The sequence below is a fragment of the Nipponia nippon genome, unplaced genomic scaffold, assembly GCF_047370975.1.
Source record: "Nipponia nippon isolate SJK-2023a ecotype South Korea unplaced genomic scaffold, ASM4737097v1 scaffold_20, whole genome shotgun sequence".
Classification (NCBI taxonomy): domain Eukaryota; kingdom Metazoa; phylum Chordata; class Aves; order Pelecaniformes; family Threskiornithidae; genus Nipponia; species Nipponia nippon.
This window is the reverse complement of record NW_028262337.1, coordinates 5125227-5152332: the sequence shown is the minus strand read 5'-3', so window position 1 is coordinate 5152332 and position 27106 is coordinate 5125227. Positions and strand designations below refer to the sequence as shown.

The 27106-nt window shown below is 49.5% G+C and overlaps 2 protein-coding genes across 2 annotated transcripts; both read left to right on the top strand.

Moving 5' to 3' along the window:
• Positions 1-330: 330 nt before the first annotated feature.
• Positions 331-1535, top strand: CCNO (cyclin O). The gene is made up of 3 exons (XM_087759908.1): positions 331-606; positions 694-879; positions 1050-1535. The coding sequence occupies exons 1-3, from the start codon at positions 331-333 to the stop codon at positions 1533-1535; spliced, it is 948 nt and encodes a 315-aa protein (XP_087616034.1).
• A 2801-nt stretch (positions 1536-4336) lies between these two features.
• MCIDAS (multiciliate differentiation and DNA synthesis associated cell cycle protein) lies at positions 4337-5746 on the top strand. The gene is made up of 3 exons (XM_087759649.1): positions 4337-4537; positions 4690-4800; positions 5237-5746. The coding sequence occupies exons 1-3, from the start codon at positions 4337-4339 to the stop codon at positions 5744-5746; spliced, it is 822 nt and encodes a 273-aa protein (XP_087615775.1).
• Positions 5747-27106: the final 21360 nt, after the last annotated feature.

Genomic DNA, 27106 nt, shown 5'->3' with positions numbered 1-27106 from the left:
ACCGACACGGCACGTCTGCCCGGCTGGCTCCCGTGCCCCCCGGAGGGGGACTGTGCTCGGCGCTGCCCTCGGGTGCCGCGGTCCTGCGGCGGCTCCGCCGCAGCCGTTAGGGGAGCGCCGACGTTTCGGTAGCCGGGCTCCTGTCCGGCCCGCTTGCCGCCGGTTGTGTTTTGGAGACGGCGCTCCCGGCAGTGCCCAGCCGCCCTCTCCGCGGCGGGGCGGGGGCGCCGGGGGAGGCGGGCGGCGATGGCCCCGGGGCCGCCCCGCCGCTCAAATAGGCGCGGCGGCGGGCAGCGGGGCGGCAGCGCAGCCGGCAGGGCCGCCCCCTCCATGGTGACGGCGGCGAGCGGGCGGCGCGGCGGAACCACCCCGCGGCGGCGGGGGCCGGGGCCCGGCGGCTCCCCCGGCCGCTGCCCGCGGCGCCCGGCGCGGCGGCGGCGGGACGGGGTGGCGGCGGCGGCGGCGGCGGCGGCGGCGGCGGCGGCCGGCGCGGAGAGCCCGCAGGAGCTGCAGGCTTTCCGCGACTACGGGGAGAGCTGGTACCGCTCCCGCAAGGGGCTGGAGAGCCGCTTCCAGCCGCGGGAGCCGCTGGCCCGGCAGCCGCAGGTGGGGGCAGCGGGGCCGGCGGCGGCGGGGGGCGGGCGGGGGCAGCGCGCCGGCGGCGCCGCCTGAGCCCCGCTCCCGGTGCCGCAGGTGACGGCGGAGGCGCGCTGCAAGCTGGTCAGCTGGCTCATCCCCGTCCACCGGCACTTCGGCCTCTCCTTCGAGGCGCTCTGCCTGGCCGTCAACATCCTCGACCGCTTCCTCGCCACCACCCCCGTGGCCGCCGACTGCTTCCAGCTCCTGGGGGTGACGGCGCTGCTCATCGCCTGCAAGCAGGTAGGGCGGCCCCGCGGCCCGGCTCGCCCCGCCGCCGGGGTCTCTGCGGCCCTCCCCGGCCGCCCCGAGCGGATCGGCGCCAGATCGGCCCCAGCCGGGCCGGGCTCCGCAGCCTTTCCCCCCGCTGCGGCATCCCCACCCGCTGTCCCCCCCCCCCCCCCCCCCCGCAGGTGGAGGTGCACCCCCCCAGCGTGAAGGAGCTCCTGGCCCTCTGCTGCGGCGCCTTCTCCCGCCAGCAGCTCCGCAACCTGGAGTGCATCGTCCTGCACCGCCTGGGCTTCGACCTGGCGGCGCCCACCGTCAGCTTCTTCCTGGAGCACTTCAGCCAGGTGCGGCTGCAGGCGCGGGGCGCCGACCCGGCCGAGGCGGCGGACGCCCGCAGCCTGGCGGGGGGCGTCGCGGAGCTCAGCCTGGCCGACTACGCTTTCACCGCCTACGCCCCCTCCCTGCTGGCCGCCGGCAGCCTGGGGCTGGCGGACCGGCTGCTGGGCCACCGCAGCCCCCTGGACCTGCGGGTCAGCGGCTACCCCGAGGGGCTGCTGCGGGACTGCATGGAGCGGCTGCAGCTGCTGGTGTCTCTGAACGGGCGGTGCCTGCCGCTGCTCCTGCCCCCGCAGCTGGCCCAGAGGTGCCCCTGGCTGCGGGGCGGCCGCTGACCCCGGGCGCTGTCGCCGGCCGCAGAGCCCGGCCAGCGCGGCCCTGCTGTCACCGGGGCCCGAAAAATCAGACGGGGATTTGCACATGGCCGTGCTGTACGCCCGCTGCACTGTCCCTTTGCTGATTGCTAAAATCCAGCGTGTAAATAATATACGGAACCTCAAGTACTGTACTATTTATTGGGAGGATGGTCCGTAAAGAGGACGGTGGAAGGACCAAACGAACGCTGAATAAACTCTTTTCTACTTGTCACCGGTGCTCGTTTATTTGCTGGTGGTGTGTGTACACAGCTGGGAGAGGAAACACATCGGTACAGAACGGGTTCACCCCAACAGTTAACTCCAGCCCACACAAAATAATTATGCGCGATGGTGTCATTCCCCATTTCAAACTGACATGCTTGCTCATGGCTCGGGAAGAAAAGAAATTAGATGCGCCGACCTAAGCGTAGGAAAACAAAACGCTAAATAATAAAACAGCTGGTTATTCTTTTTCCACCACGCCTGTAACCCAGGTGCATGCTCCTAACCAGGCTGGCACTGTACCACGGGAAACATTCCAGGGAAGAAAGCAGTCATGATGTTGTAAAGTATCTTATTCTCTTCATTTTATTGCCTTTGTGCCTGTGCACAGAAGCGATGTTAAAAAAGCATATGCACGCCCGAAGTTGCCCTCGGGGTGCTCTCGCCTCCCAGGGCGGCAGGGGACGGGCGCACGTCAGGCCGGACCGAGCCCTGCGGGCCCCCGCGGCGACCCTTGTCCAAGCCGCTGCGGCCCCAGACGCCTACGAGCCCGCGGCCGGGGGCTGAGGCTCGGCGCAGCCGGTTTCAGCCGGGCCCGGCGTGGCCGCGCTGGGGACCCTCTCCCGGCGCGGGGCTCGGTAAAGTCAAGGCGCCGCGGGCCGGCTTCTCTTCTCCCCTGCCCCCGCCGGACGCTGCCGGGGCGGGCGGCCCCTGGCCCCAGCCGTCAATGAACCCCCGTGCAAAAACCAGCCCAGCGGCAGGCGGACCCCAGCCGGCGGCCCGGCAGGGGCCTGCGGGCGGCCGGGGACCGAGGTGCCGGCGGGGGCGCGGCCGGGGCGGCGGCTCCCGGGTTTCCCTGCGGGGCAGCCCCCCCCCCCCCCGCCCCGGCCCGCCCCGGCCCCGCGGGCGCGGGGAAGGGCTCCGCGGGCGCGGGAGCCGCCGGCGCGGCCCGGGGAGGCGGCGGGAGGTTTCCGCGCCCCGGCGGAGGGAAGGCGGGCGGGCGGCCCCGCCACGGCCCCGGCCCCCCGCGCCCCTGCCCGCCGCCCTGCCCGCACCCCTGCCCGCGGGGCGGCGCCGAGCGGGGCGCGGGGCGGAGGGCGCCCGCCGGAGCCGGGGCCGAGGCCGGAGCCGGGGCCGGGGCCGGGGCCGGGGCCGCGGCGGCAGCATGGAGCAGAGCGGCCGCCGCCGGGCCTTCGGCAGCATCTGCCCCAACCGGGTGCAGGGTCCGCCCGCCCGCCTCGCCAAGAAGCCGGCCCGGCCCGGCGGGGGCGCGGCGGGGACCCCCCCGGCCGCCCCGAGCCCCCGAGCGCCCCCGCCCCGCCCGCGCCGTAGCGGCGCCCCGCCGGCCCCCGCCGCACCCGCCCTCGGTGAGTCTGACCGCGGCGGAGGGCCCTGACCCCCCGCCCGCCTCCCCCTCCCCGTGCCCCCCACCGTGCTCCCCAGCCCTGCATCCCCTGGCTGTGGCATCCCCACCGTGTCCCCCCGGCCATGTCCCCCTCCCCATGCCCCCACTGTCGTCCCCCCCTGCTGTCCGCCACCACACTCCCCAGCCCTGCATCCCCGGCCGTGCCCCTCAAGGATGTTCCCTGGCCGCGCTTCCCACTTCGCCGAGCCCCCCTGGCTGTGCCCATCCCTGCCCGGGCTCCTCACCGCTGTCTCTCGCTGTCCCCAGCACTCACCACCATCGACTGGCAAGATTTGGCAGCCTGTGCCCACGTCCTTCCCACCACCCCGGCCGGCCCGGTGACCCTGCAGCAGGTAACCCCCGACTGGGGCAGGCTTGGCAGGGCACCCACAGGGGTAGCCCCCTCAAGCCGATGGGTGCTGGCAGCCCTGCCCCCCCACAGTCTCAGGCTTCCCACCTGTGAAATGGACACGGTGGAGGACAGCGTCCTGTCCCATGTGTTAGCTGGGTTCGAGGCAAGGGCAGGGGAGGGGACAGGCGCCCAGGGGTGCTGAGGCTGTGGGAAGGTGCTGAGCACAGGCAGCAGTCAGTGTCGGAGCAGTATGGGCAGCAGTGGGTACCGTGGGCAGGTCTGAGCCCTGGGCCCCGCTGACGGGCACGTTTCCATCACCCCTCCCAGGGTCCCTGCTTCCAGGATGGACCGGAGTTTGATTTCCAGGAGTTCAGAGATGCTGTCGATGATTTTATATCTGGCAAGTAGAGATTTTTCCTCACCTGAGCCAAACTCGCCTACGTGTGAACATCAGCAGTCACGCTCCATTCGGTCTGCTCTTTTTTTGCTTTGTTTTGGGGTTTTTGGATGCTCGCTCACTCCACGCTCATCACACCCTGGGACAGTCTGTAAGGCAGTGTGTCCCTGCACACCCCCTTAGAGGGACCTGGGCTGGCACTGAGCTTTCACCCATGGGAGACAGAAATTAAACCTAAACAGGTTTAGGGCGCACAGCTACCGCAGTAGAGTAAAAGCCTGTTGGGAAATACCGGAGGGATGCTCAGAACCGGGATGGTGTGCTGGGGTTGAGGGGAAGAGAGGTAGTGAAAATCTCCTCTGTCTTAACACCTGTGGCTATTCCCTCCAGACGCATCCAGCTCAATGCCACCGCCACTGGACTGCACTGACTTTGATTTCTCGCTTGGCGAGGAGGTGGCCTTTGGCCCCTGCACCCCGCAGCTGGAGAGGAGCACGCTGGCGCAGATGCCCCTGCAGCGCCTGCCTTCCCCCGAGCCGTGCTGGAGGGACCTGGCAGACCAGCAGCAGAAAGCGCTGGGAGATGCCCTGGAGGCAAACAGCCAGGTAGGGACCACCGAGCCCCCCGCAAGGGCCTGCGCTGGACTTCTCTCCCTCGCACCCTGCTGAGGCGGCTGGGTGGCCCTGGTGTGCAGCATCCCCCAGCGCCTGGGCGGTGGGGCTGTCCTGACCGCCCTGTCCCCACTTGTCCTTCGCAGCTGCAGGAGACCCTCACGCACAGGCAGGAGGAGCTGGCGACGCTGCGGGAGAGCAACGTGCAGCTGAAGGAGCTGGCGAGCCAGGCCAGGCAGCTGGCTGCCATCCTTGACGTGAGTGCGGCTGCCCCACCTGGCCCGGCTGCCCCACGGCCCGGCTGGTCCCTGGGGGACAGTGCGGTGGGGGGTGCGCTGAGGGACAGGGGAGGGGGTGCAGGGTGAGGCCAAGCAGAGCGGGGTGGGACAGGGCCATGTCGGGGGCGGGGGTGAGGAGGTGTGGGGCGGGATGGGGTGGTGCAATGCGGGGCGGGGTGGTGCGGGATGGGGCGGGTTGGGGTGAGGTGGTGCGGGATGGGGTGGGGCAGCGCAGGGTGGGATGCGGTGGGGTGGTAAAGCCGTGCGGGAGGGAGTAGGGCAGCGGGGGACAGCGTGGTACAGTTCAGGGCAGGCTGGTGCCGGACGGGGTAGCGTGGGGCAGGGCGGTGCGGGGATGGGCGGTGCGGCGCGGCGCGGCGCAGCCCGCGGAATTCGCGCTCTCTCCCCCCGGCAGACGCTGATGCTCCCGCAGGGCGCCGACGGGGCGGCCCTTCCTCCTCCTCCTCTTCATCCTCCACCTCCTCCTCCCCCCGCCGCCCCGGCGGAGACCTGGGGCGGGCAGGGGCGGCCGGAGCCGTGGGAGGAGGCGGCGGGCGTGAACGCCGTGCTGCGGGAGGTGTCGGAGAAGTGCCGCGCCGCGCTGCGGAGCCTGGGGGTCAGCCCGGGGGTCAGCCCGGGGGTCAGCCCGGGGGGCAGCCCGGGGGGCAGCCCGGGGGGCAGCCCGGGGGTCAGCCCCACGGCCAAGCGCCCGCGGCCGGCCCCGCGCCTGCACGGCGCCTTCCGCGGGCTGCGCACCGGCAGCGCCGCTCCGCGCCCAGTCGGCGGGGGGCTGGAGGGGGGCGGCAGCCTGCGGGCGGCCCTGGGGGAGGCGGGCGGCATCCGCACCCTGGCCTTCCCGCAGGGCAACGCCTTCACCCTCCGCACCGCCGCCGGCGGGTACCGCTTCCGATGGGTGCCGCGCTGAGCGCCCGCCGGCCGCCGCCCCCGCCTCTCCCCCGCGGGGCGGAGCGGGGCCCGCCGCAGCCCGGGGCTGGCGGGGCACCCCCGCCCGGCGGCGCGGTGCCCCTCTCCTCTCCGAAAACGGGTGTTTGCGCTTTCCCCCGGCTGCGGGCGGCGCGGGAGAGAAGGGAGAAGCGCGGCAGCCGCGGCCAGGGCAGCCAGCCCCTCAGTAGTTTGCTAATGAATGTGGGGATTAAATGATGATCTGCCCGGTTTTACCTGGAGATTTCGCTCAGTTGAGCGGAAAAACGTGACTTTCAGGGTAGGGACTGCAGCGGGCTGGTGCGAAAACGGCGAGGCCGTCCCAAGTGGTCTGAGCACGGTACACCTTCCCCGTCGCCAAACTTCACATCCGCGATGCCTACAAACTGCACGCGTGTCATTCATGTGTGCAGCTATGGGTGTATGTTTGCACTCGGTGTGACTATTAAATAGTGCTTAAAATTGCCATGTATTTGTACTGATTTAATGTAAACACAGTGTTTTGCATCAGGTATGCGTATTTGCTTTCATTAGAGCAAAGATGACAGAAAGCTGAGCATCTACAGAAAGTTTACTTTGCTTGATATGCTCAAGCATAAAATCTTAGAAGAAAACATGCTGCTGCTAACATTCAGTGATATTATCTCAAGTAAAGAGAAGCGTGAGTAACGTTAACCTGTTCTGAATGGATACATTTCACTTGCACCCACTGATTTGAAAGCTGAACCACTGACAGGACACGTGAAATGGTACCTGGTCTCTTTTTCTGTGGCACGTAAGTGAATGAAGGCACTGTGCTCCACCCAGGACAGAGACTTTCTCTCTGTGAAGTTACCAGTTTTCCTGCTTTTCAATACTCAGATTTTCCAGTACTCTTGCATGGGTCCATGCACATTAACAGCGATCCAAGTGATGGTTATGGTGACAGCACCACATCGTCATCTCAGTAGATTTCTCAGGGGAGAAGTGCCCGTAGTGTTGTGCTTTTGGCAAGCAGAGCCTGTGCCAGGAAGGAGAATGGTTCTTGTCGCCAGCATGACGTGTAGTGGCTCCTAGGAGACAGCAAAGGTGGTCCGTCACTATCTGCGGTCCTTCATATCTGCGGTCCTCCGTGTCTGCGGCACTGACATTTTCTAGCAGGGGGATACCGAAGCCCTGTCTGGGACACCAGGGGCTCAGCCCTGCGATGACTCCGGAGATGCTTGTATTTCAGGAGAAGACCATTGCCACCTTGGCCAAAATGCTGTATGAAAGCTCTGGTTTGGCAGCAGACAGGAGATACAAAACCTGCCTGGCTGCACTGAATTCAGCGGGGAATAAACTGATAACAAAAGGCAGCTCGTAGAGATATCTACAGTTCCTCTCCATATGTTTTATGAAGTTAAACACAAAATGGATAGTGTGTACAACTTTGTAATGCTCATAAGCGTATTAATTCCTCAGAAATAAAGTGACGCATTAAAACTGTGGACTTCTCGTAGGATGCAACAATAAAATAATCACCCCAACAATAGTGTTGTTCTTGCTGCTACTTCAAGTCTTTTCAGAATTAGAAATAAGTTTGTCTACTTACTTTTGCAGTTAACCTGCCATAGAGTTTCCCCTGATTACTTTTACTCATAGTGTTTCCATGTTAAAAGTATCCTTGATTAATTTTGAGTTGTGATCTAAAAGTAATAGAAAATGATCATAGATATCTTTTTAAATTTATTTTATTTTATTCCCTATTAATTGGAAAGGCTGAAAATTGGCTAATCAGACCAAGATGCTTCTCACTGAGAGTCACAGGAGCATCATCAGACACATAACTGGTAAAAGGAAAAGGTGCTTGGTATGCAACATGGTATGTTCATAGTGTTACTCTATAAACATAGTTATATCGTTACAGTGGTACACTATAAACATCTCCTTTAAACTATAAAGGTGTAATTCACACTTACCTACCCATCCACTTCCATACAGGAACTTCATAAAAAGTGGACAAACCTCTTGCACAGATTAAAGCAGCCCAACGACTGCTTTCGTCAACAGTAACTCAGAAGGGCTCCCAGTGCCTTTTGCCTTTCTGTCAGGCAGGAGCTGGTGGGATCACGGGACAACGCCTGGCCCCTTGATGCGTGCTCATGCTTCATGGTTGTTCCACCAGAAGCTGGTCCCTGGAGAAGGTGGAAGTCCACCGCCAGGAAACCCCATGTCCACAGAGACCTGGCTTTATGCTTAGTGTCCGAGGCAGGATCTGTGCACCGGGGCACAGGGCAGAGCCCCTGGACGTGCAGGTGTGACCGACTGAAGAACATGTTGGTCTGCCGTTTATGTTCACTGTGATTTTCTCTCCCTGGTGCTGCGTGGTCCATGCAATGGGTGAAGGGAGCTGGCCAAGACCCCAGCAGAAGTAAAATGAAGTAGATGCAATGACATTTCATGAGCCTTGTTCCTGCTCGTAAGTAAGCTTCCTCCACCTTTCCCTGCCCTGCTGGTGCCGGGCCATGGGATGGGTGGCTATGGATGTGTGGCAGTGCAGAACTGCAGGCAAGTGGGACACGTGTGAGGTGAAACAGAAAAACACCTTTTAGTTTGGGGGGGGAGCGGTGCCAGGGGAAGGGTTTAGTGATCATGTTTTGAATATACACACCTCAGTTCCACATAAGCCTTGTTCTGGGCACGTGCATTTTCCATTGGATAAAATCTCTAGGTGTTAATTAAAAGATGCCACCAGACCTCAAGGTACAGCTTGATTAAAAAGAAATACTAGAAAGAGGAGCTATCTTTTAGTAAATAGGTGCATATTAAGTCAGTAATTTTAGGTCTCTTCAGGATGGCAAGGGCAAAAAGGGACCTGGATGGAGGTATTTAGAAATGGCATAGGGCTTTTTATATAATTATAACTCATGAAAGCCATTTTTATCAGTGATATTGCCTGTTCCCTGGTCTAAAGGCAATACTGAAGGCTGAGTGTCAGCATGGCATTTTCCTGTGGGGGTTGCTGAGGTTGTTCGATGGGTCATAAAGGGAAAACATGGCTCATTCACGAATATGAGCTACTCTCCATGTGTTTGTAATAGAAATGCTCTTGCTCTGGTATTCGTATCAACTTTTACATAAACACAGGCACACATTTAGTGTCATTTAATTGGCCTGACTACCATTGTTGAAGCGCGCAGGTTCCTACACCTCCCATTCATATGAAGCTAATGGCCATGAGAAGGATGCAGCTGGTGCTCCCGTCGGTCTGCCACAGACCCTGGGTGGCAGCAGGCAGGCATCGAGGTGGCTCGGTCGCTTGGTAATCGTGTAGAGACCGGTCTGTAATGTGGCTACGGTGCTGCAGCAGCAGTACTGAACTACTCCTACTGGTTTTGGCTCTTCTGTTCAGTCATCACAGAGAAATGGAATTTCACCGACTTTTCTCCCCTTGTTTTCCTGAATACTTTTCTAAAGAATATTACCCCTATGTCTAACTTCAGGGAAAAGACAAGCATTTTGCAGTCAGTTTTATATGACGGCAGCAGCACTCTTCATCTTTTCTAAACATTGACTTCTGGTCAGCAGCCATTATTTACATTTTGCATTGCACAGTCTTAACAAACAGCTAAAGCTAATGAGGTCAAAAGAAGCTGTAGTTTGCTTTGGCACAACTATTTCATAGGTGTATCAGAAACAGTCTTGAAGTCTGCCTTGCACCAAGCACCTGTTCAAACTCTGATAGCAAGTGACTATTTATGTTCAATATTTACGTTACACTCTTCAGCAAAATACTACAAAAACCCCCCAAATTAGTGTCTTCAAGGTTATTCACACGTTGGGATCACTTTTGGTAAAGTCTCCAGATTTCTTGTGTGGGTAATGCAGTTACAGTTAGAACTCACTTGTTAAAATAGGGTAGCTGGAAATTTTGAGGCTTATTCTCTTTTTCAAGCAGTAAATTGTTGTTGCAATGGCCTGTGAGGATACATCCCAGACGTCCTCCATGTAACTCTCTCTGTCACAGGCTGACAGAAACCAAGCACAGAGAAGATGGTTACATTTCATGCTCTGATCTCTTCCACAGCACAGGTCTCAGGATTTCAGGCAGTGGCTCCTGTATTGAATCTCATATTTTTATTTGGATTATATGGTGTTAAAACTGAGGCAGTGTACAATTATAATGTTACTTTAAGCCCCTGAAGTTCAGTGCTGCCTATTGAAATGATTAAATAGAACGACATGTCCAATTCTTCACATAACACAGAAAAATCCCTTTTAAATTTGAAGAAAGCTCAGAGCAGGTGGAATCAAGGTCTGTAGCTAAGTATTTGTTTTACACTAAGTATTTGCTAAGAGTAGAATTCTTGTCAGCAATGGATTCAACATCCTCAAAATTAAATCTTTTAACTTCTCATTTTGGGGTTTTGGGTTAAGGCCAAAATCAACACCTGTAAGAAGAACTACGAACCTGCAGAAAGTATTTATAAATGCTACGCTGTTACTTTTGTATGAACTCTTACACAACCTTGATTTAGGAAGAAAAAGGTTGAGCATATGAATAAGTCATCAGAAAAAAAGCTGGCTGAAAACACTTGTTTATTTTTGTAAATGCCCAGAACTAGAAGGATTATCATCATTTATATTTATTTGTTTAGCAGGTGCTCGGACATATCCTAGCCTCTGTATGTCTGATTACTTTCCACTGGAGGTTATCCAAACAATTCTACTTTGAATGATAGCTCCTTAGGCAATTTTCTTTTCCTTTGCAGATGCTCAGTTGTCTACTATTCTGGCAACAAATACAACATGAATTAGCAAATTTACTCCCTGTGATTCACCTTCTTCTAGCTCAGGTGGAATGGACATGGGAAACTGAAGTCAATTTCCACTACTGTCATGATACTTTGAGCAGTTGCAATAGACAACTGAGCTGTCGTTTTATGTGGTCAAAGACCTGTTAAGGTATATTAATAATCATTAAGGTTATGTAAGGTGATTTTTTTTTTTTACTGTAAGAAAATATATTTAACATGTTAAAATTAAACCTCAGTACAAAAGCATTCTTTACAATTTATTAAACAGTATACAGCTGTTTAAATAAAGCAATAAAAAATTATGTTACAGCCCTAAACCCTGTCATGTTAATGAAAGATTTAGCCAGATTAACCTGTTTATTGTACCAAAGACACACCTCAGTATAGTGTTACTCTATTTTCAGTCAACGTTTACAACACAGACCCTGAGAGCTTATGAATGCATTTGAACAAGTGTCCAACAAACAACAGACACTCAATCGAAGTTATGAAATTTAAATCGCAGCTTCTGGCATGTGTAGAGTTATCAAATAGGTAAAGTTCATCTCACCCGTGTATGGTTTTCTTCCTGGATGAAATATAAGCACTTAAAAATGCAAAGAAAGGCTGGACTCAAATGTAGAACTGCTCTGTTCCATTTTGATTGTACCACCAAATTTTTGCAAAATTAAAACCATGAAGACTTCAAAAGCATGGACTTTGTCTCTGACAGGGGACAAAAATGTTAGAAAGATAGGTGAATCACAGCCTCATCCCTGTACAGGTGCTCCCTTCTGTACCTTAGAGTGGGCTGCAGCCCTGGGATCAGCCAGATTACAAACTGCCCTTGAAGGTCCATGGGCCTGTTGGCAAAAACCTAAAACAACTGCTCCTCACTGTACATCTGGTATCTGGGCCTATATTTGTAACTTTAGTCTCATTCACTGCAATTTTGAGAATGATTCAGCTTGACCAGAAAACAAACACCAAATCTCTCAGAACAGTGTCTCTCTGCACAGGATTTCCATTGAACATGTACCTCACTCACTGTCTTTTTCCTGATTTAGAAAGCCTGATTAGAAATAATCTTCATTACCCAAGATACTCTGTCTACAACTGTAGTTTCCCATGAAAGCAGCTTTCCAGAGGAAGAAGGAAATTGTCAACTCACTGACGGAGGATCCATGAGGACAAAACCATTAATGGAGGCAAACTGGGTCACAGATAGAGGTCGTAAAAGAAAAAGCACAAGTATTGCCTGCCTGACTTTCAGAACTAGAGCGCGTAACCCATCTCTTTATTCGGACTTCCTCCCTCCCAGCTGTGTTCTGACAAGGTTAATGGCCATAAACTTGTCTCTTTTCAACAAGAAGGGAGAGGACAGGAGGGTAAATGTAATTTTTTGATAGCTCCTAGATTGTGATGGTGATGGGTACCTACACAGTAGTTCAGACAGAGAGAGGCAGCTTTAGGTACTCACATTGAATTAGAGGTGAATGCAGTCCTGTGAGCTAAGCTTTAATTTGGTTTATTAAGTCCCCAGTTGCAAAATACACAAAACAGCGTTACTGCCAGTCTGCATACATTAAGTTCAAATTAAACTACAAAGAAAAATGCTTGTTAACATATTTATCCTTTCCCTTCTTCCTCCCTTCTCAAAGTCTGCTTGTTTAGTTGCCTTGTACTATGTTGGTAATTCAAAACTGCCTAGAGACATGAAAGCAGAGTCCTGTTGCGCTGCGTGCTCTGTAAACCCAGGGTCTCTGCCCAAAGACACTTTTTGAAAGTGTGCATCCTTTTGGCTTATCTTGTGTGGCTCTTTCGGTGGCAGAAAACTCACGGAATTTCATGGTCAAATATTTAAAGGAGGAAAAGAAGATATTTTAATGCAGCTAACTGTATCAAATATGATTTTTCTTCTTAGTGCATTCTTTCTCTTTGTAACAGTTTTTAAGCATTTTTCTCGATTTTTTTTCCACCACTTGGTGAACCCCTCTGAACATGTTTAGAACTTCTAACATGGCCAAGACATCAGTGCAAGGAGCACTGACCCCAGCCGAGCTCTCGCAGAAGAGTTTAAAAAACAACTGGATATTTGGAAAGGTTTTCCCAATTATTGTGCAAACAGGCAAGTTCTGACCTCCTACACAAATTCTTTAACACGCTTTAGCACACATTCAGCATCTGAGGTTAATCCTGACGATTACAAAATAATTAATGTCTCAATTGTTTATTCCCTCATTAGTTACTAAGATATTATCTTGGAAATCTCCATGGTCCAGTTGAATCTCTTTGGAAGTTGTCTAGTATTCTTCCTGGATTGTTCATATTTGCCACAGCCCCTTCAAAACAATAAATGGGGCTGTCACTCCCTTCTGTGGGCTTTGAATCAGGCTACACAAGACGGCAAGGCATGAACTTCTCAGGTACACCAGGCTGTTTTCCTTGGTTATACCGATTAAACACTTTTCCATAAGTTGTTGGAGACATTTGGTTTTTGTCATTTTGATCTTATTTTTTCTGATTTTTTTCTGTGAGTGACTGTATCAAAATCACTTAGGGGAATAAAATAAAACTTGATGTGAGAGATTCTCTGTTGACTTTGGCTCCAGTCAATTGAAGTGTACAGAGGAAGTTGTGGGTCCTTATTCACTGATACTCAGTAGCTTATCTGCATGAAGGTCTAATTTGCACCAGTAGAAAATTAGGAATAGCTGAAGTTGGACTCTGTTTTGCCTCCTCTGCTGTCTTCTCTGTTTCACTCGGTACCGTACCTACCTGGGGAAGATGGGCAGCTGTGCAGGAGATGGCACTTCAGAAGCTCTTCATTGACAATATTCAGCTGTATAAGGGCTACACCAGCATTATCACTTTGGTCCAGATGAAGAATGTGTGTTTGAAGCAAGTCTTATGCTTGATCCCATCTTCCCCACCTTAGTTTCGTATTGCACAGTAGTCTTGAAGCTTGTCAACTCAATTTCTTTCAGATGAAACGAAACCAAAGATGCTCTCCAGGAGCTCATCTAATTTACCTCAACTGCTAATGGGCCTGGGCTAGAGCCAGTTCTCAGTTACTCTCCCCTCACGCATGTACAGAGTGGACCCTGGATCTTAGCATCAGCTGTTTCACTTCCCAGGTCCACTCATGCCACTCCTCACTCCTTACTACTATAGACATAGGTAAGGCCACTCTATGCAACCTGGAGCACATCTTGTAGAAGACGGGGGAATGTCATACATTGTGCGTAATTTCTACTGGTCATAATAGTACTGTTGTGACAGCAAAACAAGATCATAGCTATTGCACTGGTGACGTATCTCCCAGGAAAGTGTCAAACAATATCAGAACAGTCAACACGATGTTTTCAGGAATGGAAGTAACTAAATACATGAGTGACAGAAATCACTGTAGTGCATGAAGCTGCAAGGAACTGGAAAACGGAGATGCATCTCAGCCAGTTTGAACATTTGTGTAGGCCTTCCTTCTCCTCTGTATACACACACACACAATCCAACAAGCAAGCAAACACGTTGGTCTTTAATAAAATAAAGGCCAGCAAACAGATATCAGACCTGAATTTTTGCTGCTAACTAGGGGATCCATCTAGAGAGGAACTAGAAATGGAATTCTGTGTGCTTGTTGGCCTAAGTCCTCACCCATCTGCTATTACAGAAGGAGCCTTGGTTGTAAACACGTGAAACTCTATCGGCACCTGTGGAATTGCTTATGTTCTTCTTCCAGATCAACAAGTAAGGTTTTCTGTTTCACAAGCTGCTTCTTCTTCCAAGCCTTAAGCAATGTATGGAAAGAGTTAGTGAATCAAATGAATATTAAGGGTGTCAGATGCTTTTGAAAACTGCCCCATAATCTAATCAAATCACTTTGATTAAACAAAACACTTCCAAGTATGCTTTATCACAAAGCAAATATACCTGTGTAACCAAAAGGGCATTTTACTAGCATTCAGTACAGTGCAAATTAGCAAGCAGGTCATAATTTCAAGATACTGAATGATTGTCAGTTATGTTTACATTTCAGTAAATACACAAAGGCTAGATTTAGAAGTGATTTTGACAGCAAGGAAAAGTTCTTCAGTGAGAATCAAGAGTGAAACAAACTAGGATGTGGAGAAAAGTACTGAGGGATGTGCACTGGCTTTTAATGCTCATATTCAAGATTTTTCAATAAGAAAATATTAAATTTGTGGAACAAAAAATAAGTAGCAAGTAGAGAGGACACACAAGCAAGAAATATAGCAGTAGTATTTACAGTCAAGGTAAAAAAGGTGAAGGCAGAAGCTAGAGGTAAATGAAAAGGCAATCAGTAGCACACGAGGTTGTATTTCCATTATAATAAATAGTGGCCGTAACTGCTCACAACTGGTTTCACAAATCCACTGGGAAAGAGATCTGATCATAGCAATCCATGCTCCAAAACACAATCACACACCTGACAACCAGTGTCCAAGTGTCAATGTTACATGGCAGGGTAACAACCCAGTGGAGGCTGAGGCCTTGCAATGCCTCTGTTTGGGATGCAGGACTCCTGGACCTACCACTTACCACAGGGGCAAGTGGTTCAACCATGAGGCCCCTGTCTAAAAGGTAGGCAGTGGAAAGCAGCACCAACTTTGGTTTTGCTAAAACAGGACATAGCAAGTCTTTCTCAGTTTTTGCAAGAAACAGCTGAAAGAGCCCATCAAGGTCTTGATCATTCATCTTAGAATCATATAATCATAGAAACGTTTAGGTTGGAAAAGACCTTTAAGATCATCAAGTCCAATCGTTAATGTTGCACTGCCACATCCACCACTAAAACATGTCCGTAAGCACTACATCTACATCTTTTAAATACCTCCAGGGATGGTGACTCAACCACTTCCCTGGGCAGCCTGTATTTAGAGGTGGCTGCTCCAGTGTGGGTGCAGTGGTGCTAGGGCAGCCCCTCTATGCTTAATGCACCCTTCAGACAGCTTAGCGTGGAGGTTTTCTTTGCTTTGTTATCTACTCTGAGATGCCCTTCTTTCTCCCTGCTCTGGCTCTGTGTAAGCAACCTAAATATGTAACGGTGTGTGTACTAAGCAAGGGGCAGAAACTCAAGCACTGGCTCCACTTGTGCTCCAAGCTGGCAGAGTGGTCTGTAGCTGTTCTGACGTGTTGGTGTACGGCTGTTCAGTACTGGCAGGTCCTCCCAACAGCATCCTGGGACAGGCAGTGAAAGGGGTGCTTCTCCGAGTGTGGGCAGAACTGCACGTGACTGCCAGTGTATGGAGCCACCTCTTCTCTCCAGGCTTTAAATTCCTTTCTCAGAGTGGAAGGGCATTACCAAAATGCTGCATTTGACTCACAGAGTTGTCTCTATTAACGTTCTTTACCATAGGCACGTATCCAGATATGGCACCCAGTGTCAATGTGTTTGGTGGCATCTCTCCTGATGCAATGCAAATTGGCCTAGTGACTTCAGCAGGACCGCTTTACTTAGGCCTAATCATGCAATATATGTGATGGCTCTGCCTGTATGGGCTGTGTGGCAAGGTGTGGATCTCACAGGATTTGAGGATATGTTAGTTTTTTAAATATTTGAATAGGGAGGTTTACGAGAACGGAGGTTTTCTTTTTTTTTTAAAGTGACGTTTCTAGAGATCATGATTCTACTGTTATGCATTTCATCACTGCTGTATGAAGTAGCAATTGTGAGGGATGCGATAAAAGGAATTATACCACTCACAGAAAAATGCCCCCCTTGCTCAAAATCAGATCAGTTCTCTGCTTCAAGTGCTGGAGAAGAGAACACTGCATTAACTTTAAATGAATCCTGAGAAGAATTCATAGGAGTATTTATTAATGTAGACTGATGCTGAATGGCTGAAATGTGTACATGACTGCAAAAATCTTTCTCTTGAAGGCAGTCTATATTTTTATGCTCTAATAGCCTTCACTGTCCACCAACAAAGAAGTAGCTTTGTAATTCCACAACTCAGGTGGATCTCAGGTGGAAATAAACAGACGAAGAAGGTTTCCTAACACATTTCAATTTGGCTTCCTACAGTTGTTTGCATCCTTGGGACATTTTGCATCGTTTTTTGTGGTGAGAGGTAGAGTGCTACAAAGTCACTGTTCAACCTGTGATGCACCACTGCTCATCGTTCTAAAAGCCCTCATGAAGTTCTTTCTTCTCTTAGGAAACTCCTACCTGTTATTTCCTTCGGAATTGGTTGGTTTTCTAGGGATGACTGCATAGCTGATAAGAGGTACGTACCCAGCACGTCTATAGAATATTCTTCAGAAATCTAATTAGAGCTATCAAATATGCATTCACATTATCACAGTAATGGGCAATGCGTACTCCAGGATGTTCTGGGCTGTGCAATGCAGAGCAAGCGCGTTTCAACAAAATGAAGAGGAATGGAAGAGATGTGGCTAAAAATAATAGGTGAATCTCTTACACTGGATTCTTTGTGTGAAAGGTGTTACTAATAAAACACCTACAGATATATTTATTGACAAATGTTTTCTACCATTTTATTCTTGTTTGGTCTGATAGTCCCCAACATTGCTCCATTTGTATATACGTTCGTATTGTGTTCCTCTCTTTTCTTTTGTTATCAAGTTTGTATGTCCAGGTGAAATTCAGAGTCCCCTTTGTCTCAGTGGGCCTTTGAGAGGGCTCAGGAATCCAGTGGTTCCAAGGTCTTTGCAGGACTGGAGACTCACACTGCCTCTGAGAGGAGCCAGAATGGACTTGTATTTGCTGTGAGGGGAGAGAATTTCACATATTGTGGGTGGACGGACATGATTTGACCTATACCTATACCCCGAATATCAAGAAAGGGTTTCAGAAGCTTAAAAAGGTGGAAGAGTTGAAATGGAGTTAGGTACAAACTGTGTATCTTCAACATATTAAGTTTTTAAAGTGCTTAACTGTAAGAACACAGTCTTAGGATATGAATTAACCTATGTCATCTAGAAACTGCATAACTAAAACACTGGTTTGCTGAAGTCGGTATCTCAATAGTAAGTGGTATTATCTGAATGTAACTACTGATCTGTTTTCAAAGAGTGTAGTACCCAAGAGAAAAAAAAACAAACAAAACATTTTAACTGAAAACTTAACTTATAGGTTCAACTATACTCAAAATATATTCTGACCCGATTCCCTGAATGTTATTTTTTTGAAGTGAAACCAGAGACCTGTTTCCATGGGAAATGGTATGGAGATGCAACAGGATTTCAGGAACTTACAGCTGATGGAGCTGAACCTATCAGCAATTACTTGATTGAAACAAGTTTGCAAAGAGAGATGACAGCTACTTTTTAAGGTGTTTATTTAATTGTCCTTATGCAGGAAAGAATGTCAGAAACCTTGCGCTGTCTCCGAGACTGCGTGAGAGGAATCATCTGCAACAGGTGCCTGAAACCTTGGATATAGTTACAATTCATAATTATTCAATGCCATGATTACTTTTTGCATAACTTAATTTTACAATAACTTACAGCAGTTTGGTACTAGTTATGTAGTAATAAGTACCGTGCTAATGATAGAAATTACTAGAGCAGCTTTGAAAGAACCACATCTGAGTGGCATTTTGGCAGTTTTTTAATCCAGACTCTTGGGATTCCAGGATGAAATATTATTTAGGCACACAGTTGGCAGCTGGCAATAAACCCAGAGGTTCTGTTGTTGGGTTGCAATTTAGTCAAGGTAAACAAAATGTAGTTGCATGTTGTGTGCAGTCCCCAACGCCAGCACGGGATTCCAGCGTGTTGAAAGCCTTAACTGAGACAGTCTTTGTAGCAGTGGCATGCCGAAACAGATTCTTAACGTGTACAGAAAAAGGGAGTACACACCGAAGAGGGAAACTCAGCAGAAAGGGCTGGGATGGATGACCTAGCAGGACAGCTCTTGATCTGCCCACTGAACAGCAAAACCAGGCAATTACTATAGTGTGTTGCTGAAGAAATCGGTTGTGAATTGTATTGTTTTATGAAAGCTAAAGGTCACATTAAAACTGACAATCCTGGGAGTCAGCAGTATGTTACATGAAAAGTCATATAATTTATTAAAATCCCCTTATCCCTTGGTGCATTTTTCTTTTTTTTCCCCCTTCTGTTTTTAAATTAATAAAAATCTTTTACAAGCCAGAAACTGACAGCTGACACAAATTCCTCCCTGAGCTAGAGATCCTTAGTCTACTTATGCATGCTTGCCAATCAGGCTTGTCATTATTGCTAAATTTAACATTGGAAGTAAAAGAAACATAGGTACTGGGGAAGGTGTAGTACAAATGGACAAAAGCCAGAAAAATATAAAGGTGGTACTCCATCTCTCCTGTGTCATTCTATCGAGATAATGCAGCATACTTGTGGCAACAGAATGCAGCAACATAAGGAACATGTTCAGGCTTTTTTTTATTTTCTTGCTTGTTTGCGTGGGAGATGTAGTTTTCCTTAATGTCTGAGCTGTTGAGGTTCATCTGAGGAGGAATAGTGGACAGTCATTTCCAGAGCTCACGCCCCACATGTTCACAACCACTTTTACTGTGCTGGCAAAAATAAATGAAATGGGAGATGTCTGATGAGCAGACTACCGGACTGAGATGCTAAGTACATGGCTTAAGGTAAACCTCAGTAAAGAAGCAGGAACTTTTTCCCCTCCTCATCCTCTGAAGGACATCTTAATAACCTGTGCTTTGTACAACTAAAATGAAGCTGTGGGTTCACTGCCAGAATATTCCAGTTGCCCTGTCAACAATATTTCATACTGGACTCTAAACAATGGTTGCTCGTTGCAGTGTGAAATGGTGTAAAGAGAACAGCCGCATGAACTGAGTCCCTTCACTTTCCTGATTCCTTCCTTCCCCATCTTTCCTCTCCTTTCCATTGCAGTTAGAAACACCTGAGGGTCCAAGCTCCTTTTTATAAATGGGAACCACAATCTACTACTATTGTCAGTCACTTAGAGAGGCCCCATGGTTTGCCCTGTACCACTGTGAGAACTGTTCCTCTAACCCACTCAGAAGCATCTGAGTATCTATACAACTGAGCAGGCAGCAAGACTGGGATCTTTCTGGGATACTGGCTGAAAAGCTAGAGACAATGGTGAAGAAATACAGGAAATAAAATTAAGATGCTTCCATACCTCAAGATCTCACCTAACAAAGCTGGGACATCATTTTCTCTCCAGCAGAAGGTTAGAGGCCTCAGTTTCCAGAAACGTCTCATCACTTTGCAACTGCAAAATGGAAACAAATTTTCGTCTAAGTATGTTCAAGAATTTTATCCCACCTATTTCAAATAGAAACTCAAAACTGTGGTAAATCTTATTCAGATCCCTCACACTTCCAAAAGGGTAATTTTTTTCCCTAACATAATTTGTTACACCTTTCTTAGTTTACCCAACTGGGTATCACAGTGACTACATCCTCTCTGGAAAACTAGTCAGTCCAGTATGCCCTCAGTGTTAGGGCCCTGTGCTCCTCAGCCAGGAAGGTTTCTCTAACTAGGCCTCGGTTTGAACAAGAGTTTCCTGTTGATAATCTAGAAACTTGTATAAAGAGCAGTTTTGCTTACCTCTGTCTTTCACTGAAATGAAGACAACCTGTGATCTATTGCTTTTAAGACAATTTTCTATGACCAGCTCTTGTGATCTTTCTACTTGCCAGAATTTGGGGTAAGCTAGCATCATCTCTTGTCAGCAATCATTCGGCAAGGAGCACCGTCATTATCATGTCCTGAGATACCTGGGCCCTACAAGTATTAGTGGCGCATGTTCAGAAGACTGGATGTGATGAATCCAACTTTTCCTGAAATATGTAATTTCAGTCAGTGCTTAATTCTCTGATAATGTCGTGAGGTTTGCTACTGATGTCCAAATCTCACCTTCAAACTATAAACTTGTATTTTATCTCGATAAATTCCTCAGTCTGATGATGATGACAAATTAGTATGAAAAGTTCTTAAGGATAATGCATGAGAAAAAAATAAGCTACTATGGGATTGAGAACCTGCATACCAGCTTTCAAGGATGTACCAAGCAACAACATATCAGCACCATCTGCTGCCAGCGGGAACAAACTACATGGTTTCTACATACTGGCTTGGGAATATTTTTACAGTGAGCTACAAAAATTCACCCATGTTTCTAGTACGTAAGTGAAATAATTGAGCAATTGGCTCATAGGTTCCATAATGAGGAGCCTAGAATGAGTCCACAGTGAGAAAGAAATGAAGACAACCAAGATGACATTTTCCTTTCACTTTGAAGACACACTAGCGAGATGCTGGAAGCATTTCAGAAGCGATTTAGCTGTGGACAGCTCTTGTAAAACAAAACTCCATTGTTTAAAATTCAGTTACAATTTCTAAGTGACAACAGAGCTCTTACCTACCACATCATTTCCAAAATACCAGGCGCTTCAAGTGAAGAAGTGAGTTTTAAGGATATCCTTGATGTTATAATACCTGCCTAACAATCCAATGCATCCTTCTTAACAAACAGAAAGCAATTCAGACTTCCCCATGGCACTTCTGCTTATTTCTGGATTTTCTTTACCACTGACTTCATTTCAGGATCTAGTTATTTTAAGGCTACTAGAGAACATAATACCTTGGCATGTTTTCTGCTTGCTAACCAGTGTTTGGAAGAGCTTTTACAGAAAAAACTCCGAATTTTTTCTCATAACTAGTTCGTGGTGCATTCATGCGAGAGCTGAACGTCCATGGGCAGGAATCACTGCTTGCAACTCCAGCTGCAGGGGATCACATTATTTACTCTTTAATGCCTTGTGTTGCATTAATGAATCCTAACTCTAATTCACTCAAACAAAACCTTGTTGACTTTGAAAGACTTTTGCCTTTTATTCCAGTTTACAACCATATAGCTCTCAGACTGCGACCTCTTTCCTCCCGCTATCGAACTGCATGGTTACATGTCTGCTCATCTGAAAGAAACTTTCCAGTGAGAGCAAAAGCTTTGTTAGAGGCCCAAACACTGGTCTGATAGGTAACAGCTCAATACACTTCACCCGCCTGCTGCTGATTCACTGAGTATTAAAGTGAGCTGGCTTTGCAGTGCACGCTGGCAGCTGCTGTTAGGCAGGGTAACGCTAGCTGGCCATGCTTGCTGAACGTTAGTCTTGTAGGAAAAGCTCACATTCAGTTAAACGAACAACTGAAGCGTGGCAAACAATCCTTTGTGATGGTACTCTAGCAATGCCTTGTGTGTTTGTTTTACAGAAAGCATTAAAATGGTGTTGAGTGACTCAGCCACTTGGTATCCTGGGTGTGCTTAGCTGTGTCCTTACCGATACCAAGTTAGATAATAAAATGGCACTTTTGAAATGGTTTTCCTTTGATTTCGCAAAACAGCTCTACCATCTGATATTTAAGTATTGCCTGTAACTCAGGCATCAATAAAAATATTCTTTTCCATCGTCTTGCTTCCATGATGTCCTTTTGCAGATGTGATGTGTGCAACTATAGAAATAGAGCTGAGCAGGAAAAGGAACTTCACCTGATAAGATTTTTGCAGGAGAACTTTTTTTGCTTTAAATAAAACTTTTCCAACTGAAGATTTAGAAAACTCTCTCCTGTTATCCTGGGGAAAAACAGTGAAACTGTAAGAAAGTGAATAAAACTTTGTGCACATTTTTAGAAGTGGCAGTCTGTTTCTTACTCTTAGAAAGTAACACTTTTAATGTTGATTCTCAGAGCCAAAAGCTAGAAAGAGGAAAAATGGGCTCTTTTACATGCTGTGTGTCTCTCAGCTTTTGTTGCTTGAAAACCCAAGTGGCGTCACTCCAAATTTTGAAACTATAACAAGGGCTGAAAAAGGACTGTTCTGAACTTGTTTTGAAAAAAATACGGAACATCTATGTAGCGCTAACTCTTCTTTTCCCTTCCTATTTCTTTGGATTTAACTAAAACCTATCTTCCAACAAAAATGTTTGACTTCTTCCCTACCAAATCTGTGCTCAAGTTTTCTCAGGTGAGGTGAATGCCTAATGGCACCCATCACCCGCACTTGATAAAACAACTGCATAAGCAACTCATCTTCTGGGATAAAATGATTCTTCACGCTTTTCCTACAACTTCTGCCTTTGCCTGTCACGTTAAAGCATACGAAGGCAGGTTATTTCTGAGTTTGATTGTTCACGGTCAGGGCTGAGCTTTGCTCACGTTTGGTTTTGGGGACCCCAGCTGTCAGACAGGCCGCCCCACGCTGCAGCGATGCGGTGCCATACGCTAGGTCTCTGCCCCAGCGCTCCATTTCGGACAGCCAGGCCCCAACACCTCGGCGAGGCGCTGCTCCCCAGGCCTCGCTGCCCCCCAGGCCTCGCTGCCCCCCCAGGCCTCGCCCCGAGGCCGCTGCTGCGTGGCTGTGCCCGACTCCTCACAGCAGGCAAAAACCTCGGGGAGAAACAAGCCGACGTGAGGGTGTTTGCCCGTGGAGTGTGCCGACGCTGCCCTCGCTCCGCTCCCCAGGCAGGGGCCGAGGCGGCGGCCCGGCGGTGGGGGCAGCCCCACAGGACAGGGCCCTGTGGAGGTGACCCACCGGGCCCGGCGGGGGCAGGCAGCGGCCGCCCCGGCTGGCGGCCTCGCAGGCTGGGGTTGCGCACCGGCCGCCGCAGCCCTCCCCCGCCTTCCCCGCTCCCCGCCGCGCCGCGCCGCGCTCCTTTGCCGCCAGCCGCCGCCCGCCGCCGCTCCTTGGCGCCGCCGCGCAGCCCGGGCGCGCTGCGTCCCGCCGGCGGGCCGAGCCGGGCCGGGCCGGGCCCAGCAGCGTCGCCCCCCGCGGGTTCCCGCCTCGCCGGCCGCGCCTGCGGGCTGCTTAAAAGGCGCCGGCGGCCGCCGGGGAGCGGTGCGGGGTGTGCGGCGGAGGCACCGCCACCGCCTCCTGTGCAGCAGCAGCAGCAGCAGCAGCAGCAGCAGCAGCAGCAGCCGGCGTCCCGAGGGCTGGCTGGGCTTTAAGTTGCCTTCCCTATAGGCTGCCGTGCGTGCAGGCTGCCTTCCGCACACCTGCCCGGACCATCCCTTTACCCCCTTATGGGCCGTCTCGCCCGCAGGGACCCACCTCGAGGTCAGGTCGCCTCGCCTGAGGCGGCGGCCGGCTCAGTCAGCCCCGGCGGAGATGGAGTGGAAATTAGGGAAAGCCGCCCGGAGGATGAGCAGGAGGGATGAGGATTTGCCACGGGTAATGGTGGCCTGTGGGGGTGCGGGGGCCGTGGCTGCGCTGGGCAGGGTCGCGGCCGAGGACCTGGCTGGCAGACCCCTTCCTCCGGCCCGCCCGAGGGCCGCGGCTCCGGGCAAGCAGCGCGGCTGGCGGAGGGTGACCTCGGGGACAGACACGGCGCTCGTTAAGTGTTGTGCCTCTGTGCTTCCCTCCAGGAGAACGCGATGAGAACGCTTGGAAGAGGCGTGAAGCGGGGCAGAGAGCAAGGGCTGCAGAGAGCGGCTGAGGTAAGGGCCGGCGCAGGCATTCGCACTCCTCTGCATGCACTGCACGGAAGCGTCCCCCTCTTTGCGCTCCTGGGGGAGGGAGAGGAGGAAACTGTCGAAAATAAGTGATTTTGAAAAAACAATTTTTTTTTTTCCTTTCCTATCATCACACTTTCTTAACTGTAGCATCTGAAATGTCAGAAAAACACAAGTTATGGTAAAGTGACATCTGTTGAGGGGAGGCATCAAAACCACCTGTGTGCTTCTCTTCTTTGGCGCTAGAGGGACTGCTTGCTGTTGAAAAGCAAAAAAGTTGCCTGACCTGATTGAAGGAACTGTACGGATTTACAGAGCTGTCTTTTTATTGGCACTGAAAGCTGACTTGTCCACATTTAGAGGGTGATAAAGATAAAAGGGACAACGAAGAACTTTTATATACAGTTATGAACATAGGTGGAAAACCTATTAATCACCAACAATATGCTTGACAGTAAGCAAGCGGCAAAATACAGGCAGCTTGTGCCTTAAGGACTTGACATAGATCACAAAACCTGGTGAGACTGCAGTACGCACTCCGGTGGAGTGGGTGGTGAAGGCGTGAAAGGAATTGACCACACTGAAATACTGAAGCAGGAGGTGAGCAGTGTGCCCTTACATACAATGATGGCACAGAAATGTCGCCACCAGCATGCTGAGAATGTCACTCCAACATAAATATTTTATGTAAGTGACCCCGTGGGAAAAACCATGTTGTTAAAGCAAGTGATGACTGGGCTCTAGGAGAAGAAAATTCGGTTGCGGGGTGAGGGGGAGCTACTGGCCAAAACTCAACAGAATGTAACAGTCTGGCAGTGTGTGTTAGCTGGCTGTTGTCTCTCATGTGTCAACAGCTGCTAGCTGCACTCCATATTGTTTCATTCAAAAGCATCGTGGAAAACTCAGAAGTGGCCTCCTCTTGCTGTGGAATAAGCAGAAGTCAATTAGCCAGTGCTTTTCTGTGGCTGCTAATGGCAGCACTCAGGCAAGTAAATGTTGTAGTGTTTTGTTTTGTATTCAGTTGACATTTATCTTGAGTGATTTAAGACCAGTTTTTAAGAAGCAAAAGGAAGGCTTCAAATTTGGTATTCATTGATGTTTATACAAAGTGGCTGCTTTCCTGCATGACTTCAAAGTTCTTTCCAACAAAATGGATGTTGTAGGGAAAATTTTACCTCTGTCCAGCCTAAATCCATAAGCTTGAATCTTGGGATCTTTATGCACCCTCCATTACGTGGCTGTAAATGGAGGTACAGTGTGACTCATCACCTAAAGTTAAGTTGCACTATGGAATAACCAATGGTAATTCTAATTTCAAAATAACCTAAAATTAACTATACTGAGTTAGACTTTGGGCTTACGTAGGCTGAGGGCCGTGTTCCAACAGTGACCATAAATGGATGCCCAAGGGAGAAAAGGACTGAAGTAAGTGTGTGTGATGCTAATTAGCTTGTGGAGATGACATACTATACTGGTGCTCGTACAACTAAGGCAAGAAACTGTTTGCAACACTACCCAGTTCCTTTTGGACAGCCTGGGATCTGAATCTAGTCATACCCCACATAGGTTTTATACTATTACTGTAGTTCAGGTGTTGCTGAATCAGAAAGTTATCCATGCCATTTATTTCATGACAGTATTTACTGCTTGAACTTGTGTATATACATATATGAAACATGAACCTCAAAACAGGTGAGCAATGCTGAATTTAGGTAGAAGAGACCTTTCCAGGCATGTTACTTCGTAAGACATCTCGCTCTGCATGGACCCTGTGTCTGGTAGGCAGTGCACCGCTAGCTGGCTGCTGTATCTGAACGTAGCAGTCACTACTGCACTGCCACCGGCTGCGGGGCCAGCTCGTCGCTCTTTAAAGGCGGTTCCTTTTTGAAAGTGCTAGGGTTCTAATTTCCAGGAATGCAGGTGGTGCATTTGTGTGTGATGGGATGGCAGTGTATGTTAGCTGGTTGAAATTCTGACATCAGCTAACATGCAGTTGCTATCCTTTTCCACATACTGTGATCATCAGAATGGAGAGCTACTACTTTTATACAAGGCATCTTTTGGGTCTACCTGATTATTGCTTTTTTTGACTGTCCGGCTAATTTTTGGTATTATAGTGGTATCTTGTATTTTTCTTATCCACCGTTATCCAAAGAATTGTGAGAATTTTTGGTTGATTTAGATTCTGGTTTTCATCTGCTTTTAGAAACCAAGGTAACAGGAAGTTTATAAATACTTGAAACAGGTAAATAATTCAAACATTTTAAAGAATTTTAAGCTCTGGAAGTTTTCTTAAAGCAAAAGAAGCAGAGTTAAAAATTCATATGAGTTTTAAAGTTTGATTTTAATTTTTTTTACAATGATATTTGGCAAATGAAAGTTGGTTGGTTTTTTTGGGGGGGGTGTTTGGTTTTGGGTTTTTTTTTTTTTGACTGAGTAATTAGATGCTGGAAAGGCTTAAAATCACTTTCACTAACTGCCTGAATGCTATATCTGAAAAAGAATTACCTTTCCATTCTGTAAAAAACAAGTCAACTTCAGAGTTTTCTTCTCCCCTTGCTTCTAAGAATAACTTAATGTGTGAACAGCAATGCATTAAAACAACTGCACATAGTCTCACCAACCAGGAAGCACAATTTGAATAGGACATAATATTATACTTCAGAAGAATAAAGGCTGGAAGCACATTGATCCTTTTCATTGATGTTACACTGGAAGCTTCTATCAAACACACTGCCACAGGCAACAGAGTATTATCTCTATCCCCATCCTGGCACTTCAGGCACTTAGAGAATGCAAAAGAAACTCTTTGTTGTTGCTTGCTTTAGCTGGGTGCTGCTACATGTGCCTTGCAAAGTGAAGGTCTCCTAGGAAGAGAAATAGCATCAATGTTTGTGAAGGTCCGCAGAACTAGAGTGATCCTAGTGTTGTGTGTGGTGATGAGGCAGTGTATTGTTAGTTAGCTGTTCTTCATACACCAGCAACTGACTACATTGCCACATTAGCACATCGCTGTTGAGACAAGAATATAAGCACTGTTATTAGAAATACCTCATTGGATCCTTAGCTGGTATGGGGCCCAATGCCTGCCTAGTTCCCTGGACTGAAAAGAGCTG

Excerpts from the sequence above, each read along its gene's own strand:
- CCNO (XM_087759908.1), top strand. The coding sequence starts at position 331 with ATGGTGACGGCGGCGAGCGGGCGGCGCGGCGGAACCACCCCGCGGCGG. Across the intron at positions 607-693 it reads CGCTGGCCCGGCAGCCGCAG|GTGACGGCGGAGGCGCGCTG; the intron begins GTGGGGGCAGCG and ends CCGGTGCCGCAG. Across the intron at positions 880-1,049 it reads TGCTCATCGCCTGCAAGCAG|GTGGAGGTGCACCCCCCCAG; the intron begins GTAGGGCGGCCC and ends CCCCCCCCGCAG.
- MCIDAS (XM_087759649.1), top strand. The coding sequence starts at position 4,337 with ATGCCACCGCCACTGGACTGCACTGACTTTGATTTCTCGCTTGGCGAG. Across the intron at positions 4,538-4,689 it reads CCCTGGAGGCAAACAGCCAG|CTGCAGGAGACCCTCACGCA; the intron begins GTAGGGACCACC and ends TGTCCTTCGCAG. Across the intron at positions 4,801-5,236 it reads AGCTGGCTGCCATCCTTGAC|ACGCTGATGCTCCCGCAGGG; the intron begins GTGAGTGCGGCT and ends TCCCCCCGGCAG.